The 20,026-nt window shown below is 43.3% G+C and overlaps 1 protein-coding gene across 9 annotated transcripts in view; it reads right to left on the minus strand.

The window, feature by feature from the left end:
* SLC20A2 (solute carrier family 20 member 2) overlaps positions 1 to 20,026 on the minus strand; it is a 58,546-nt gene that overhangs the window by 8,187 nt on the left and 30,333 nt on the right. For 6 of the 9 annotated variants that reach the window (XM_068941155.1, XM_068941156.1, XM_068941157.1 and 3 more), the window contains 8 exons: positions 19,879 to 20,019; positions 18,622 to 18,707; positions 15,967 to 16,063; positions 13,877 to 13,993; positions 12,962 to 13,165; positions 10,765 to 11,350; positions 796 to 981; positions 11 to 95 (listed from right to left, as the gene is read on the minus strand). In XM_068941155.1, the coding sequence (XP_068797256.1) occupies positions 11 to 95; positions 796 to 981; positions 10,765 to 11,350; positions 12,962 to 13,165; positions 13,877 to 13,993; positions 15,967 to 16,063; positions 18,622 to 18,707; positions 19,879 to 20,019 (1,502 nt within the window). The remainder of the gene's footprint in view (positions 1 to 10; positions 96 to 795; positions 982 to 10,764; positions 11,351 to 12,961; positions 13,166 to 13,876; positions 13,994 to 15,966; positions 16,064 to 18,621; positions 18,708 to 19,878; positions 20,020 to 20,026) is intronic. The other 3 variants (XM_068941160.1, XM_009687228.2, XM_068941159.1) reach the window with 1 other exon arrangement.

Raw genomic sequence — 20,026 nt, forward strand, 5'->3', positions numbered from 1 at the left:
AAAGGCATACCTTGCAGTGTGTAGTACTGACTGGAAGTCCAACATTGGAAGCTACCACAACTGTGAACGCCGAAGCCAACTCAATAGTGAATCCACTGCAGGAAGCATAAGAAAACACTTCACAATCACTCTTTGCATCAGCTCGGACGGATACCATGCAGTGCGCCAAAGTCTTACCCGTTTCTTCTTCAACTCATTATCTCCGACTGATTTTGTCACAGAAATAAGTTAAGAGAGCAAGGAACTGCTGAATAACGGAAATAGTACACGCGAGTCAACTGCAGTGAACTGGCTGCAGGCTCATTGTGTCGGGAACTTTTACTACTCTACGCTGCAGTGAATCATGCCTAATTAGTAATTTGGTTAAGCAGCAGCAGAGGTCTAGTATGCATTAAAGATAGAAATAACTGTAATAAATACGTATGTTTTTAACAGGCTGAAACACACAGAGAAAGCCATTGTAATCTTGTCACTTCCAAATGCAGTAAGTGGACCATCACCTTTTGCCATGTTAATTAGGATGTCAGCAGAAGACCCTGCTCACGTAGACCTCAATGCCTCAAACTCATTCCGTGTTAGTTTACAGAGACATTTTCTTTCTTTTTCTCTTTCTTTTCTTTTCCCCTTTCTTTCTTTTTTTAAGAAAGACAGAGAGGTCAAAACAAGGTTATCCTTCAAATCAAAACACGAGCAAATTCAGCACATTATATTACAAACAAAATACTAGAGCACCAATTTCTCAGACTACTTCACACAACAAGTTCACACAACTGCAATGGCAAGTGTTGTACCTACCTTGACGGCGTGATTGGCGTGAGGTCTTTGCCCATTGTCTGGATGACTCTTCTACCCCAGACCCAGAGACCCACGCAAATCCCAACACCTCCGTAAAACAGCAGCCAGACGGGAGTCGATGCTTCTTGCATTACACCACCTTGGTCATAGATAAGCCAGAGAGCGACTAGAGGACCAATTGCATTGCTGGGGACACAAAAGAACACCAGAAATTAATGAACAAAATTAGCTTCCTAGGGAAGAAGATACAAATATTATCTAGCCCCGAAACCTGTAACTTCTGGAGACACTATCAGAACGCAGCTGGGAAAGTCATTTAATCCTCTTTAAATGCATGTGTAAAGCTAGTTTAACTGGATTAGAGAGGACTGCTTAGTGACACAGAGCTAGCATAAGCCCTTTTCACTACCCTGCTGCTCCTATCTAGAAAAACCCTGAAAGTTAGCAATGCTGAAGTCTCCGTTCCTAATGCAGGACACAAAATATTGGTGGCTTACTCAAACTCCAGTTCCTGGAGTGAGCCTTGTAACTCTGGTTATTCTCAAGAAGCATTAAGTTTCTAGATATGAGAGGCAGAAGAAAAACCCGAAAGCTGAGAGTCAGTTATCCTTTTTTGCAGTTCCCTTCCTAAACTCAGCAGCAGCTTGCCCTGGTGAGCAGCATCTACTCCAACTTAAAAAAAGCACAACAAGTGAGGCAGCACTGTAAAATTGGCATCTAATTATGCCTAAGAATCACAAGACGGGTAGAGCAAAACTGTCGCTCCGCGTCATTCAAAAAGGTCAAAAACCAACAGCAAACTTCCCTCTCTATAAACCGATGAGGGAGAGCAGGCCACAGCTGTGCTTGCCCTGCACCTAGGACTGGCTATATTTAGTAGTGGTCCAAGCACAGAGCAAGGCCAAGCCACCGTAACCTGATGTTCATCGTTTACTTGAGGACATTTTCAACAGATCAGAAGTGCTAGGGGCTGAGCGCAAGATATGAGGGAGCCCTTGGTATTGCAAAGCTTGGCGCACCTAAGCAACACGAGACCCTTCCTCTCTCTCTCTTTTGGTCAGTGAGAAATTGAGGTCTTAAACTCTGCGAAGGGGTCCTGGAGCAAAGGAATTAAGAAGGGATTTTCCCCTGTAAACACGGAACAAAACCAACATTCAAGCTGCACGGCAAACTGAGGTACTTTAAAAATGTTGTTTAAGATAAAAGTAAATAAATAATTCTTAAAGATTCTGAGAAAGATGCTGGAAGTAAATTAGTGTGCTAACATAAACAATAAAATCTAGCAGGTTTGAAGACACTGGGTAGCACGTGAAGAATTAAATACATTTTAAATACAGAGTGATTTCCACTAGTAAAACTACTTCAAGATTCTGGTCTGATGTTGGGTTTGAGTATGCAGGATTTGTTGAGTTTTTGTGGATGCAGGAGTGCAATCACAGTATGTGAAAACTCCATAGTGCCTGAATGCAAAAATTATTTTGCCTTGAAGGAAGAAGAGATACTCAGTCGAGGCTTTTCTAATATTTTTAAGCTGACCTGCAACTTTGTGGCCAGTATTTGCAGGTGTAGATCAAATTACTTCCTTTTTAAAATACCTTATCGTGCATAGAAAACAGAACGCCTCTTCACTGTATCTTCAACTGAAGGATGCAGAAGGCAGCTAAGGACAAGGTCAACTAAAATATTCGCCAGATGAATTAAGTGAAAATTGATCAGTCCCCCCTTATACTGTTTTATGGCATGGGAACAACCCTCCTGTTGAAAACAATGAGTTTGGAGCTAGCCCAGGCCCTGTTTCCTACCTGTTCTGAAGAGATTATGCATGGATATCTGACAGTCCTAATGTAAATGGGAAGACAGAAAAGGCTTCAAAAATCGCAGCAGAAAACTATGCTCTTTCGTAATAAAATCCAGTTTTAATTATTTGCAAATGCTACCTCTGTGAATCAGCTGAACTTAATCCTCAAAGAAAAGGTTATTTTCTTAGTTGGGGCAACAGAAGGCAAGGCAAAACTCTGCTGACTTATACTTAGTCTTGGAGGATTTGACTTGATCACGCTGCCAAATAGCTCAGAAAAGATCAGGCTAGCCCACAGCAAGCAACAATTCTGACACCACCTTTATATGAAAAGAAGGCTGGTGGGCTGCCGCTTGCTTCCCCGTGTAACAGCATGACAAGTTATAGCTGCTCTTCCTGCAAGGGGCTCTCACTTTCAGTGCTTCCCATGCTGAGGAGGAACAGCTCTAGAAGTCCTTAGAAGTCATTAGGCCTGCCTCGCCACAAAACTGCCCAAAGCCACAAGCTGTAGTAATGCCATCACTATCTGGAAAAGCATCTGACTCATGAGCTGCAAAGACCAGAATCTTGGTGCTGTGAACACCACCTAGGAGACCATTACCATTAGCATTTCCTACCAACCATCCCTGGGACTAGGGAGTGCTCATCAGTGGAAGAAAAACAGTCTCAATAGGAGTATGAGAGAGACACAACACGTCAAAAAAAAAAAAAGTGGGTGTTAGATAACAGACTTTGCTTGAAGACCTTCTGTGGTTAACAGATGTTTCCTACTACTGAGTGACTAAGCAAATGGACCATGAGGACATCGGCTAGACTGGGATGTGGTTTTCAACAGAATTTCCTGCTGGTTCTGTTTCCTTTGATTCAAGACACGATTAGCAGGAAAACAGACTTCAAATCTTCCAGGCATTTGGCTAAGACCTGTTTCACAAGACTCCTTTCAAGAAGTGACTTTCTCTTATGCTCCCACTGCAGCTCTTCTGCTTGCCTTGACAAACTCTTCTTTCTGCTGGAGGCCCGCTCTGGGAATATCTGATTCACAGTAGTTCAGAGGGAGAGGAAAAATGAAAAAAAGCCTGACTCAGTGGATCATAAAACTGACCTTAAGTTTCTAAGTCGCCAAAGTGCTTTTGAACATGTTATTCGTGTCTTCTGGCTAATTCAAATACATGCAATTGCATTGCGCTTTCCCAGCTGCAACTCCCTGCGACCGCTCCGTTTTCCACCACTGCGTCATCCTGCCACCCCTAGGTGTTCGCCCGGCTGGGTTTCCTTAGTGCTTGGCCCCGACGTGGGCTCTCCAGCACAGAAAGAGGCTGCACGGGCCCAGGGAATTGCAGGTGGATGCCAAGCTCAGCAGGGCCCCGGTTACTCACAGGGCGCAGGACCGAGTGGCGGCACGCATGGGGCTGGCAGCACCTCCCGAAGCTTGATACAGAATTAACCAACCTCGTCCATGATGCTTTCACTTGCTGACACATATCATGACAGTTAAATTAAGTGGTTCTGACTATTTCCAAAGTGCTTTTTGAGCCTCATGATTATTTTCCTAGGGTTCTCGACTAGCATAAATTGGCATGACTTCTCTGATTGTGCATGCTTATGCCAGCTGAGGATCTGTCCCAGACCATTTATAAAGCTGTTGTGAAAGATAGCACTTGACAGTGAATCTGAGCTATAAATAGGGCTGGCTTCTCCTCTCCCCTGCAAGACAGATAGTATTACCCACAGAAATACACTCAACTATCAGGAGACAGGCTTAAAAACTACCAATTTGCCACACACACACAGGGTAGAGAGAGTTTATGTGCTTTTGGGTCACAAGTTCAAGTTTTTCTCTGCAGGTATAAGGAACACAACTTTCTTTTTCCTTTTTTTTAGTAAAAAGTAATATTTCTCCGGTAACGGAAGGATGCTATCAGCTGAGGTGCTCTATAAACCACCAAACCCCATGAAATTTGCTGTAATATTTTATGAATCAGCACATTGTTATTACCTAGCTTCTTTTTATTTTGGGGGGTGGGGGAGGTAGGGTTGTGAGTTACTGAAAAAGCAAATTCAATTGTATTTGAATGTTACTCTCCGAATAAGCTTTGTGTTGTAATCTGCTGTCTACAGACTACTTGATGATGGCGCTTTGATTCTTTGCTACCTGAAAATCAGATTGTGTGTGTTTTAGACATTTTTCCAGTTGAAGGAAAGAAGTTTAACACCAAAGTGATCACTGATTCAAACGGAAGTACAAACAAAATAGCTCTCCGAGAAATCCGAATTAAACTTTCAATATTTATGAACATCTTTATAAAGTCCCCAATCATGGAAGTATTTCTCTAATCTGGATTTCACTCAAGTCACTTGAACATGCAATTGAGAAAATACATGGGATGAGTTTTCTGCCTGTACTGCAGTTACACCTGGAGACAGGACACAATCGAGTAAGGCAGCATGGAGGCATGCCTGTATATACCAATAAGAAAAACATGTCCTAATCTCCAGAGATCTCAGGTTATTGAGAGAGGTTCTTTCTTTTAATCTAGTGCCAAAAATCAGGCACTTTTGAAACACTATGCATACCATAGTGCAACAAAAGTGTGTCACAGCTATGCCCTATGAAGTGCAAGCTTTGGGTGTGTTACAAGTCATAGCAGCTCATAGCTGTGTACAGTAAAATACCCTACCTGGTAGCAATTCAATCTCTACTCCCCTAAATACTCTGAAAGAACGCAGAGAACTGTAAAAATAGCTACTAAATATTTTTTTACTATAGCTCAGCTGCTGGAGATCAGGCTGAGCAACTTCCTTGGCGCAGCAGCAACACCCTCGCTCCTGCATTAGCGCGCGCAAGGGCTGGACCACTGCAGAGCTGCTGCGCCTCAGGGCTCAGCCTGGGTAGCCAAACCGGCCAGAGAAGCAGGAGGAGTTGCATTAATGTGTAACGCCTTTACCTTTAATACAGAGGGGCCAGATTCACCGGCTGGCTTCTGCTAATACAAGCCAGGCCATACAGCTGTTTTCGTCATCTCTGGGGTTTCGCCTATGAAAACATACACTAACGATGCCCAGAGAGGGGACAGACGAGGCTATACGTTTACAGGAGAAGCAATCTATTTGAGAAAAGACTAAACGCACATGCTGTAAGGTGTGCAGGAACATGAGACCAGGATGTTTCGCACAGCATAAACAGCAGATTTTAATCAGTAATCTTCACACCAACGTACAGCATCTTTCTGTGGATCATCATGGATTGCACAAATCCAAGGAATCGAGAGCCCCTTGGCCCAGAGGTCCTGGTTGCACCCTTTCCTCCTAGCTTTCTCATTCCCCAGCCTGTAGCAAAACAGCTGGCAGGGCCACCGATGTGCAGGGCGTAGGAGATGATTATCCAGTTACAAGTTCTCTCTAGCCATTATGAAAACAGCCTGGCAACCTACCCGTGCTTTGGGGCACTTGTTAATTCACACTTGTTGGCAGACTTTGGAAGGGAGCACAGACCCTGCAGCTCCAGTGGCTCTTCCACCACAAGCACTTTTACAGCATCTCTGTAGGCCGCTGCGTTTACAGCCACCCAGCTCTGGATGATCAAGGTTCTTGCTGAACGAACCGATATTTACAGAAAATAATTTCAGGCTGACTCAGCCATTGGTGCATATAATCCCTGATGAGCAGCAAAGCCCAGCCTCCAAACCGGCCTGGAAACCTGGCTCTGAGCAAGCCTTTAGGAAGCTGGCAGTCCTGCGTGCATCACGCTCCTGGCCCAGGTCTTTTTTTCCATCCTGCCCTTTTTTATTCTCATGCTGACCTTGGACCGACCCGCCGTGCTCCCTTGGCGCCTGGGTGCTGCGCCAGTGGGTCCTGCTCGCTTTGGTGCTGCTAATTAAGTTCGACAACAACACTTCTGCAGCGGTTCTGCCCCAACACATTTCGTTGGGATTTGAAATTCTTTAGATTTCGCTTGGCGCGCCCGCGCGCGCGCCCGCTGCTGTCACAAGGCTCGCGGCCTGGCTCAGCTCGCCCTGGCCCTGGCGGGGCTCCAGCATCCTCGACACAGCGCGTGTGAGCTCTGAGGCAGGGGGGCAGGAGGGGACGATCCGAACAAAACAGTCACCCAAATAAGGAGTTGCCATGACTCCCTGTTTCTTTTAACGCACAACTGCTCCGCTAGGATCCCTGCTGATGTCAGCCTCAACAGGAGCCCGAACCGCTACAAATGTCGACTCCTACAGCAAAAATTGCTGGTATTGTTACAATGCGAAAAAGCAGAGAGAGGCTCTCTGAGCAAATACTGGGGTCCACTACCCTTATTGCAAGTTACTGCTGCTGTGGAACACAAAATGCTGATTTAACTTTTTTAGGTCCAGAGCAAAAGCCTGGATAATGAAACAAGGGAGATTTCCATGTTATTTCTTGCCCTCCAGAGGGCAATCCAAACTACATAAGACACCTGCACAAAATGGAAAATATTTCTGGGCAGCATCACAGTTCAGTCCATACTGTACGCTGCTGTCTTGTGCTTAAATATGCTCTAAAACTGAGCAAACGTTAACTACCTGCAGTTTATAATTTCTATATTCACTTTTAGTTTGTCTCTCCCCAATCCTTTTACCTATTCCAGTCCCTTCAAGGTTTAACAGCAAACAGTCCGATGAAAAGAAATGCAAAGCATGGGAGGAAAGAGAGTTGGAAAGAGATTTGCAAACTGGGGAAGGAAAACACAGGTGACAAGTCGAAAGAAAAAGAGGTGCACAAAGTGGGCAGAATCTGCTTCACCCAGAAGCAGATTTGTCTGGAATAGTGTAGTGTAACAAGCCAAAAGTATATACAGGTCAAGGTCACAGTACAATAAAACAACAGTAAGAAAGTAAATTTTTGAGAAAGGATCCTGCCAAGGAAACTAGCCAGTCCAAACGATAAATTCCAGGGGATTTAGGCTATTAGGTGCAATGAATCATACTGCAGAGTCTAAACCTTGTCTTTTATCCTATCCAGCTCCTATCAGTTCCAAATCTCATTTCTGAACTGTCTGATCACCTCTGTGATCATACTCTGCTATCCCCTTCTGCTACGGAAAAGGCAAGTGATGCTCGCGTAACGTGCCGGTCTTTTAGGAGTATATATAGACATTACCTACAGGGAACGAAGGAGTAGCAGGGGCACTTACTGGCGTAGGCCACAAACTTTTCGCAATGATATTTCTCTGGAAAAGGGACAAAGAAAAACCATGGGTGTGTGACACAAGTTAAAAGCTCAGCAGGGCTGTCTGACACAGGGGCACGAGCAAGCACTGCTTCCGTGATGTGACCTGACTAACATGTTACGCTTGGATTTCCAAAAAGATTTTGAAAGGTCCCTCACCAAAGACTCTTCGAGAAATTAAGCTGTTGTGGGATTAAAGGACAGGCTCTCTCATAGATTAATAACTAGCTGTGAAAGGCAGAAATGGCCACTTTTCGTAACAGAGGGAGGTCACCTTTCCTGGAAATGATCTCAAGAGAACGAAGTGGCGGAGCACACTGCTGGTATAAAAGCTATTCAGGACAGTCCAAAGAGCGTTTGCAAAGAGTAGAAAGAGGAGATCAGATTCCAGAGTGCCAGGACAGCAGAGATTTATGCAGAGTTCAGTGCTGAAAAGTACCTGGGGAGAAACAAACTCACATACAACTTGCACAATAACAGGCTCTAAGTTAGCTATTAGCTCTCAGGAAAGAGGTCTTAGAATCACTGTGACTGAATCTATTAAAATGTCACCTCAGTTCTTCAGATTTAGACAAAAACGGCAAGAGAGCTGTGTGAGTTATTAGGCAAGGAACAGGGAACAGAAGAAGGAATATAACTGGCAGACCCACATCCTGCGCAGGCACGTCTCTCCTCCCTTCAGTCTCAAAAAGGCAACCTTGAAGAGATACAGAAAGCGCGACAAGAATAGGACAGCTCCCATATGAGCAGAAATTAAACAGCCTGGGATTCTTCGGCACGGGCAAAGAAACAAAAAAGTCCTCAGCGTGTCCTGGGATAACAGGCCATGAAAATAGTGCTGCAGATAAAGCTCTGGAACAGGAAGCCCGCCCCCCAGCCACAGACGCTGCAAGCAGCGAGGGGACCTCGGAAGAATTATTGGTGTTGTTTGTCCTTTTTCTAACATTTCTGCTCGCAGCACCTGCTGTGGCCGCTGTCAGCGTTTGGGTACCGGACTCGATGGATCTTTGCGGTCACCCCGAGGTGTGACCTGCATTGGTCCTGTTCAACAGGGACCATCAGGGAGGAAAAAAAAAAAGGAAGGCTCCAAGTCTGCCCTCTGATCCAGAGGAGAAGACATAACTGCCTGAGGGGATCCTGGGCTCCTTCCCAGAGCCACATCCCTGGGAATATGAAGAGAGTAATAACAACAGTGAGTACAAGAAGGCTTCCCAGAAAGCATTATTCTGAATTGCTAGTACACTATACGGATGAGGAAGGCAGAGATGTGTTTTTAAGTGTTTTTGCGATGAGCTGTGAGTTAAATTGGGTGGCTGACAAGAACGAGGAGCGATAACCAAGCTCCTTGCAGAGTGGGGCAGTGTTCGCCCAAATGCCGAAGGAGGACTATGAAAGCTATGAGTGCTGTAAAGCCCCGCTGCACATGTTGAAACCGACACCAGCAGCGCACAGCTAAAACTGCAAGGGTTCAGCAAGACGGCAGTCGGGACTGCCCAAGCTACAACCCAAATAAGGACTGGTGTTTCTGCAAGTAGTTTTTCTGAACGTGCAGGCGGAGTGGATTTCTCAGGGGACCTTATCACGAGACGGGAAAGAGCGCCTACTAAATATGCAGGGGATCACTCCAGGCCTAGGGAAGAGGCAGTGCAGCCCAATCCTAAAGGAAAAAATACAGTGTCCCCAGGGACAGGGCAAAAATATGCAAACCACCCTTCAGCTACATGCCACAGAGATGGCAAGGTGCAATGCTGCCCTGCAGATGAAGCACTCTTACTATGCGAGTGCAAACAAGGAAGGTATAAAGAGCTCCACCCTGAACTTACTTTTTAAGTCCTCTGGTCAAAAGTCTTGTACTTTATGGAATAAGACAGAGCTAGGCCTTCAAAGGAAAAGAGAAGGGCAAATGAGTGACGAGACACTATTTCTTAGTGCGTGGCATGGGGATCTGACCAGACCATGGACGGCAAATAGACGCAGATAAACATGTCTAAGACCAACTTCATGATTCTGTCAGCTGTCTGAGTCAATACGAACATGAGAGAAGATGCTGGGATGCCAAAGACGGGCATCTTGCAGGATAATCTTCTTGCTTTATTACTGGGAAATGATGTTAATGCCACAGGGTTTAGGGATGGAGGCACTTAAGCCAAATGACTGAGGGATGAATTCATCGGCTTCCTCCGTCAGAAAAAGGAGTAACTCAGTGGGGATAGAGGCTCGGGATAAAACTCCTGCTGGGAAGTACCAAAAAAAAAAAAAAAAAGTGGCAGTTAGAGAAGCTGCATGTTACAAACTTTAATATGATTCTGATTTTAAGGCTTGTCTATGTCATCAGATTTTCTGGGCTTTTTAAATGATATGCTGCCTCACTCTGTCCTAGACCCTTCTTGTGCCCCAGAAAACTCAAAGCAAAAGGTCCAGCACAGGCAGCTATGAGGGCTGCAGCAATTAGAACAAATAAATTCTTCATAGATCCCTTTTACACTAAGCAATGTGATGAGAGATGGAATTCAGCTATTGACAAAAACAGTGAAAACCTCCGATTTGCTGATGGTCTCTGATTTTGTAGCAAAAATAGGCTGTGAGCTCTGTAGGGCATGGACTGTCTTGTTTGTTTTTACAGTGGTCAACATGCCAGGGCACTGACCCCTGGGAGGAGTCTCTGTTCTGTAAAGCTTGCCGAAATTAAACCTGAATTAAACTAATTACTACACAATTATTTAACAGAGAATAGAAAAGATGTTACCACTGAGAAGAAAATAAACTATAGATTGAGCAGTCCACCTCCCGAAAAGCACCAGGGACATCGGTGTAATAAGCTTTGCTAACTTAGCACTGATTACCATCCGCCTGCAGAACCAACAAAGTCTTCTGACAGCTCTCCCCCACCCCTCCCAGGTATCAAACCTTGCTCAAAACACCTAAAGCAATCATTGCACTTTATAAAACCACTGGCTTGTGAGATCTCACCGTCTTACCTGACATCATTACCTCCATGGGCAAATGATCCAAAACAGGCTGTTAAGATCTGGAGAAAGTGGAAAAGTAGATGGACCTGAGATGTGTCCTCTTCCTTATCCTCTTCCACAGGCTCATCTGGGGGCCGGTTAGGATCTGCTAGCTCTGAGGCCAACTTCATTTCCACTCCACCTTCCTCCGCCTCAATCTCCGCTTCGGCTACTGCATTGCAATAGCTGGAGTAGCTGTCGTAGCGAACTCTCTTCTTAGAATAGGAGACTGTGTCTCCCACTAACTTTTCACTGTCCTCTGGCGTTGATGTATCAGCTGCCTTAAAGGAAGAATGCACAGGCATGCCACAAATAGCAGCTGTGTAACAAGTGTAACTGTTGTTGCGTCGTAACAGTTTATAGTTGTTTTCTGGAGCGGGCCTCTCATCAGTGGCCCTGTCCAGGTGTATTTTGTGTAGTAAGTCTTTGTATAAACCTGAGTCCTTGTGCACAGTGTGATACACGTGGCCGTCGCTCCTCATCTGGCCATCGAAGCTGAAGGTGCCATTGGAAACAGGTGATTTCACAGAGGTGTGCGTCATAGAAAAGGCCCTTCCTAAAGAGGCGGAGATGGAGAGGTTTTATTTCTATGCAATGAAATACAGAAGACTCCCACGTTTTAGGACAACAAAACACGTGTAAATGGCTGAAAGGACAGCAATCCTAGAGCACAGGGCAAAGAAGGTCATTTGCGATACAGGCACTGAGTCAGAATAAGAGAAAACCTGGATGCATTTTGAAATAAATTCTCCCACCGTCTGTGCAAAAAAGAGCTTTGTCCAGTGCTGGGTCTCCCCCAGACATGCCACTTGACCTACAGCAAGTCACTTAGGACCATCTATTCAAAGGTGAAGCTTAAATCCTCAAGTTCTTTGAAAAACTCTTTTCTATATAACTTCTTATTTGCAAAATAAGCTCTTCTTTTTGTGAGGTTTTGTCTACTTTGAATTCGCATAACAAGTATTTCAGGAAAGATGGTCCTACTGTAATTTCATACTGAATATAAGGTCGTATTTCAAAAGCACCTACATTTAACAGAGATTTAAATAACTCTGAAGAATAAGAGTTAGGAGCTCTTTCACAATTTTACCCTGAATCAATAATAGAATGTCTTAACACTTTAGTAACAATCGGGCTTTGGGATAATTTACTGTATAAGCTTCAAAAATTGAAGATTATACATTTTACAAACTTCCTTGAAAAAAATGAAATGTGTTAACTTTGCACACAAAAAATACAGAAAACAAAAAAGTTTATGTTCTGCAGAAATATTTCCTCAGCTGTTGAAACACTTTGTATGTCTCATTTCTATTAACATAATGATGCAGTTATTCCCACTGTATATGTTGAACATAAACGTACACACACATAAATGTAGAACATATACCACAGCAAAGCCAATATTCCTGGAGAAATCATCTTTTTCATTTCTTGACTTTCTGGATTTCAGCGGTGCAACATTCAAAATTGTTTTTAGCTATTTTCAAAGTGGAAACACAGTCAAAGCGGCCTCGTGTCACGACTTATTTCATCTTGTGAGAATCAACTGAATATATTAAGCAGCTACTAATCAAATTAATAGGGTTGTGCAGATGTCCGCAAGGTGATACCAGAGTCAACAGACCTCTAAATGGGTGAAGTGATCCCACTACATAAGAGAACAGAAACAGTTTTACTGCACACGAGCGTGTTTTCTATAAGTATATGTTCAGAAAACAATGCATGAGATTTTACTAGTGGACGTGTTCCAAATGGTCATACATTTGTCAATTAAAACCCAAATCTTTTCATCTTCTGTGGGAGCATGCTAATCGTTTTTATGCTGAATTTAACCTTCACAGATCAGCAATTTGCGTTCTCTCTATTTTTCCATAGCTTAACAGGATGGAAATAGCATTACGGGTAGAAAGTAAAGCAAAAAGAAGGTAATTACTGTCTTCAGCTGTATCTAAAATTCAAATACAGCCAAATAAAATGTAACTGTTTTTAAATCTTTTCTAGAAAATTTCACTTGTAAATGAGAATCTTTTTCAACAAGTGGGCAAGAGGGATTCGAGCTACAAATCCCAAACACTAACGTACTATTTACAACAGAGACCCTCTTGCAGTAAGAGACCCTATCAAAACAAGGAGACGATAAACCCTCTACGTTGTCTTAGTTTCTTACCATATGGTACACGTGGATGGTTTCCATTTGCAATACTATCTGATGCCCCAGCCGCTTCTGTTACTGAGCCAGTGAGGGGAATTGTGCTCTCATCAGTTGCTCTGGCACCGGGAAGCTCTTTAAAGACCGGTGTTTCTTCATCTTGAATTTTATCAAGACTTTCATCTGATATCCTTGACAGTGCAGCATCTTTCTTTAACCGGCCTACGGAAATAACCGCATTGTAATTTTAAACCCAGCCTATCTGTCACACTGCTAACGTTTCCAGGGTTTGCATAAACAGCATAGATCAGTGTGGATTCAATAACCTGACTCTGTTTCCTAGACATTCTTTATTTATTTCTAATGCTTATCTTTAGTAAATTCATTTGAGAAAATGCTAAAGCATCTCTGTGTCTTCCTATAAGTTCACCAAAGTCAGTAACTAAAGGAAAACACCAAACTTCTTGGAAATTAACGAAAACTGAAACTTTTCTCTTTAGCATTGTTAACACTGCCTTTGTTGAAAGTAGCAAAGTTAAACAAACAAAACACTCTAAAGCTAAAAACTGTGATCAGTCCAACTTCGCTGTAAAGAAAAAAAAGATAAAGGATAAAGATAATAATTCCTCGAGATATTTTCTCTTTAACATTTCCTCAACAAAATATAAAATGGATTATATTACAGGATTTATTTTCCTGTCCCAGCTATACGCTGGAAGAGGTAGGCGCTGCAATGGATTGCCTAAAGAGGTTTTGAATTTCCATCGCTGCAGGTTTTTAAGAACAGGTTACACAAATACATGAGGAATAGTGTAAGCATATCCTGCCTGTGGGTGGAGAACGGACTAGATGACCTCGTAAGGGCACTTCTCATTTCAGAATGAGATTTTCCACAATTTCACATCAACAGCATTTCATCAACCAGCTACTCACTTTCTATTTTTCTCTTCATCCATGGACATACAAAAATCCAAACCAAGACAGCAAATATTAAGGATACGCCGACTGATATTAGAGCAATGGCCCACATTGGCAGTACCAGTCCTAGTACTGTGAAGACAAGGAAATAAAACCCAAATAAACTGCAAATTAACAGGACTAAGTTGTCTCAAGCAGTGGAAGAAGAGCAGTCTTGCCAAAGCCTGTGTTCACAACGTATTCATAATCAACATGAATGAGCTGGTAATTTTTTTTAATATATGCATCAGCAACAGACAGGGTGCAGCATTTAAAGGCCTGGTTGACATGCAGACATTTGCAGACTGAGTCCTCCAGCTCTCTGCTACCACACTGTTCAGTCAGTGGCACAAATTCAGCTACAACAAGTTTATAATGGGTTTATACACTAATGCATAATAAACAGTGTTGCCCATTAGGGCAAATATTTACCTGACCTTTGCTCTGGTCAATAAACTGTGATGCTCAGCTTAATCTAAGCCATTATCTGCTTATGCTAATAGCTTAACGTACCACTTCAGAACTAAGGTTTCGCTCCTGCAACACGCAATCATGCAAATAACTCATGTTCCAATAAGTATCCCCCACCTTCCATTTCCTCAATAGGGCTCCTTGCTCACGTTCTATCAAACCGTGTGATCAGACCCTAAATGAAGGGAGAACTTGGACTGTGACCATTCAAACCTGTATATGGTTGCCTATCTTGAAACCTACCTGATTAATGCATACATGCGAGTGAGTGTTGCCAGGACAGAGGCCCTGGAAAGCAAACATGTATCTCCTGTGTATGAAAACCTGAGTTCTACCTTTTTATTCGTGCACTTTACAAACTGCTACGCTGAAACAGAAGGGATATTAAGGTTCTTATTTCATTTATGTTGCCTAATGAATCACTGCAGAGTGCCGGACCTACTTCTGCAGCACAGCTAATGAGGAAATGTTGGTTATACAGCTGATTTACTGTGAAACATTTTGGATACCTAACCAATTAGGGTTTTGACTTAAGAGAAGGGAATAGTTGATTTATATTCCCCTCAAAGTGGGAACTCCTCAAGCCTCTTATTAATTTCAGTAATGCTATGCCATCAAGTAGAGTCTAGTAAATGCGTTTATCTAGTACATCTAGTACATCAGGTTTTAGAGAAAACAAATTCCCATTCCAAAAAGGTCACTTTCCAAACCTGCGTTCATAATTCAGGGAGCATGTTCAGAAATCTGTCTTCAATTGCCTGATCCTTCATGGATCTGGGGTAATAATCTAATCTAAAGATAGCATTTAATGACTGGACTCTTCAATAAAGCAGTTGAGAGCATTGCACGTCTTTTTTCTGAAGTCTCTTACTGTGTTTTGTGTGTTTAAACATACACCGCCTAAATAAAGTTATAGTCCCGAAAACCACAGGCACCATTTTTTCCTGCTGCATTGCAATGAAAGCACAGCACCCAAATGAACACCTGGGGCTTTCACAGATCCTTCTGCATCGTATCCAAGAGAGAAAATGCATTAAATGGAGAGACACAGTCAGGGCTTCTTATAATTAAAGGGAAATAAAGAAGTAAAATTAAGAGGCTCTGGGCTGGATGCCTCAAAACAGTGCCTCGGTAATTTCAATGGAGCTATAGCAGCAGATGCCTGAACTCAGGAACTACTCCTCTAAATGGAGTGTGAACAGCCCAGCTCCTTTTACCGACCACTCTGCACTTTCCCTCCTTGATGTTCATATCTGGAATACCTTTGAGAGCTCAAAGCGTGCTCCACTCTGTGAAGCCAAAACTGATGGAGAACTATTTCCCTTTCCTCTAAAGAGGGGAAGTTTTGCAGTTGCTCTCCTCCTACTAGAGTCATCAGGAGCAGGTAATAAAAGCGGTCGTATGGATAGAAGAATGGGTGCAGCTATATGATTTACTCTTCTGCCCACATTAATTCTTAGCATAGGAAATGACTGTGCAGCATTTACACCTCTCTCACAGGATGCCTGCGGACCACTCTTACACAAAATAGAACGCTGATTCATGACTGTCCTCAGCTTCCCTTTGGTGCCTCCCACTGGAGATGACTCACTCACCTGGCGCCCCGGTGTACATGATGGAGAACACGTTAATAGCTATAGTAGCAGCATAGAACACTGGAAGTGCACGGAGACCGTTGGGCACGGGGTCTTCCTGCACAGAAATTGCAAAAAAAAAAAAAAAAGAAAAAGAAAAAGAAAAGAAGAAATGTTAGCAGGACTTTCCCATAAATTAACATGAGCATTAATGAACATTAGGAAAACACATGCTCCCAAGCCAGCGTTAGGCAGGTGGAGCTTTCAGGCAGCTGTTGAGGAAAGGCTGTTGATCTGTTTGACTACACCTGAAGCTGGCCCCAGCAAGCACCAGCATGGGAACGTCCTGGGGAAGCTTGACACTGTTAATGGGAACCACGAACACAGGTTTTATTTTTAGGACTGCTACAGACCTGCTGGGTGACCTGGGGACAAGTTTCTTTCAGTGAGTGCTTCCTTATCTGCCATGTCTCTAAGATGAGGAGTCTCTCTCTGTGTGACTGAAGGACGTAGCCCCTCCCCGATAATATTTTGGGGGGGGCCTACGAGCATTAGTGCAAGTCAGCATTTGCAAAACCATATTCCTAGCCTCTCAGTTTCAACTCAAACATCCTGGAATTTTCCAGCAGCTAACAGAAATGGCTGAAGTATTAAGTGTCTGGCTGTATTAAACACGTAACATATATACTGAAGCACAAATGAGCCACAGCGGTGGAACGATTTGCAGACTCGCGCGCGTTTTACTTGCTGCGAAGTTGTGGGGTGGAACGCAATGAAAAGGCTAGTAGTGTTGTCCCACTGCAGGCCAGCACGAGCCCCAGACATAAACCCCTGGATGTTTTGAAGCACGGTGTCCGTTTGGAGCAGGGCACATCATTTTGCCTGTCAGTGTGTCACCCTGCCAGACCCTCCCCTAGCTCCCTGGTGATGAGGATTTGAAAAATCAGCTTGGGGGTGCAGACCACGGGAGCCACAGCTCCTTTTGTCTCCAGTGAGAACACCTCAGTGCAGATCTCCATTACAGGCGACCAGAAAGTAGTGTTCCTCCAGGACAGTGGAAGTGAGGATTTCGGCCATCGGTCAGATAAAGCCCTACTCTTCCCCAGGGAGCTGACCCGCTTACCATGTCAAGCATGTAATATTTAACAGAAGTTAGTGTGCTGTTGTGCTTTGCTGCCTGGCAGAGCTCAGCGGCTGGCACACGGAGCCAGCAGACACTGCTGCCTCGTGCCCTCGGTGCTCAATAGGAGAGGCTCGCTCAGCTGACGATGCAACGGAAACACACTATGCAAACCATGGAAAAGTCATTGTGAGGAGACTGCTTTGGCCTTTTGATGGGCTCCATGTATTTGCAAAAAGCCTGGCGAAGCTAGGGGCTAGCTAATCTGGTTTTGTTTCTCGCTGTCGTGAGCTATAAAAGGGAGCCGAGAGAAAGCTGCAGCCACCTCATGCTATGCCCCGGTCCCGTGCCGGCAGTGCCAACGGTCACTGCTATTCACAGACACTGGGTTCATGCACACGAGGGCATGTACCCCTCCAGAAGCACAGGAACGCGCCTGCTAGAAAGCTACTCTATTTTACCTAGACATACAATACAAGTTGCTACCTCCTTATGCCCTACATGTGTTATAATTTTCTGAATCGCACAGATTGCATCCAGAACACACATTTCCTTAGCTTGAATTTTTCCTGTCTCTTGGATGCTTAAATACAGGGTTTCTATATCAGGTGATTTTGATGATTAATTTCCTAAGAATTTGGGGTTTGAATGTTATAGGCTGTAGAGGATCTTTTCCTCTAAAATGTCTCTGCCTTCATGCAACTTGAGTCATTTTATATTCAGAGCTGTGTCCATTTAAATTTATCATTTTCTTTTATTGCTGACATTTATTTACATCAGAGATAAAGGCTGATGCAGCTGCAGTTACAGGTGGTGTTATTTATAGCAAAAGAATTAATCCTGCATCTGTTTAAGTTCCCTGGAGAACTGCTACTTCAGTGTCCCTTTTTTTAGGTCTTTGTCATGTGCTGCACCCCCCTATTTTAGCAAGTTGAATGGTATGAGAGAAATGGGAGAGGAGATAAAAGAGTTCTGGTTTCCAGGTCCTGCTGAGAGGCAAACAAATGGCCCTCCAAGCTGGAGCTATGGGGACTGATGTTACCTCAAGGCTGCCCCTTTTGACTGAAGTCACTGAAACCCATTGATTCAGGTTTCTTGAGAACCTAGGAAATACGCAGACGTCCATCTTCTCTTATCTGATGCACTAGAGGACCAAAGCTTAAAATTTCACAACTATTACATATTCATTAAATCATCTCCCTGGTACAGCTATTCTGTTCAAACAACAGTCAGAACTACTATCATGAGGCCAAGTCAACGCTAATAAGTTTATACTAATGAAGTTGCATTCTTAATGTATCATCTTCCAGTGAAACAGAATACACAGTATTAATTAGCTTATGATGCACTTACATAGCAGCTTCTAAGCCTGAAAAACCTGTCATGTTACTTACTCTGAATTTTTAGAATTGCTAAGAGCAATTACAGTTCCAGTGGCTATTGAAATGGCTGTTCTCCTATCCAAAAATACTTTTAACTCAATGGAAGTGCCAGCACTCAGATGATAGACGCTGCCTTTATGATAAGCATTCATTATAATGGTGAGATGCCTTTACCTTGTTTAAAATGAAGAATCTAATCAGCACAAAGAGTACTCCAGACATCAAGCCAGATAGAAGTGGGGAAATAAACCAAGAAGCAACTGTGTTAAAAGAGAAAGAATGTAACATGAAATAAATAGCATATTTGCATAATAGCTAAGTAACTAATGGGCAGTGAGCAACACGTTTAAAAGGGTTCTTGCACAAATGGGATGAATGCTCCAGATGTTTATTCATCACTGGCCTAGCTCAATTTCCACTGAAGCTGATAAAAGTGAAAATAATGCTAAGCACTATTAAAAACATCACTTGAAACTTTTTCAGGTGATTTTACAAGTTTAGTAATCACATTAATCAGGAACATTTCTTCTAGGTCGATGTAGACTGGAACAAGAGAACTCCTATAATTTCCTAATCACCATGACTATGAATATTGCAAGCAAGGGGAAAGTAACTGCATTTAGGGGGATGCCATGCTGCTCACAGGGTAAAAGCTTCAATTTCTAAAATGCCATAGAAGCACCAGCTGTAGTGAACAACATGCAGCAATTTTTGCAGGCAAGATTTTCAAATGTTCCAGACTGATTTAACTGAAGTAGGTGGCAAAACTCCTACTGCTTTCAATAAAACAGGATTAGGGTAGCACTCTGGAAATCTCACCCAATATGATTTATTGTTTGTGACATGGTTAACAGATTGATACTGCCATCATTTCAAACTTGCTACAAACTTCATTTTACTCTCAATAGAATTAAAAAATATGCACTGCTTCAACTTCTCTAAAGCTCAATTGTATTTCAGTGCCTTCTCCATCAAATCCTTTTAATCTAGGGTTTAGGGGTTACAAGGCTTCCAAAACAACAAGAGACCTCCTTCAGATCCCTACTTGGCTACGCTGCTCTCGGCAGTGGGAGGCTGTGATTTAAACATGTGCTGTATGGCCGGTTTTTGCTTCCCCAAAGCTGGTGGGTGGAGAAACATGACTGTGGGCCTTCCCGTGATGGCTAGCATTGTTGAGAGCAAGAAGGAGGAGGCATGAACTGCCCCGAAAAGAATTAGAAGTGGAAGCATGTCCATGACGCACAACATGTCCTGGGGTTATTGCTGGGGAGTAAAACTCGTATATTATATACCTTTTAATGACAGGATTGGGGTGGAGAATAATTTAAGTAGAGTGTGCTATAACTACAAAGCAAATTTCTGTGAATGTTTCTGCAGTCAGTGCACGCTACTCCACATACCCTCTCCTATGTAAAAGGAAACAGCAATTACCAATCTTGACGAGCTGCATCCACTGAACTCCCTGCGTGCCGATTGCAACCAGGGAGAATCCAATTGTAGCACCTACGATGCAATGGGTCCCCGATATTGGGAGTTTCAAGAAAGATGCAATCAGCTGCCAAACAGCAGAACCTAGAAA

The sequence above is a fragment of the Struthio camelus genome, chromosome 4 (genome assembly GCF_040807025.1).
Source record: "Struthio camelus isolate bStrCam1 chromosome 4, bStrCam1.hap1, whole genome shotgun sequence".
NCBI classification, from domain to species: Eukaryota; Metazoa; Chordata; class Aves; order Struthioniformes; family Struthionidae; genus Struthio; species Struthio camelus.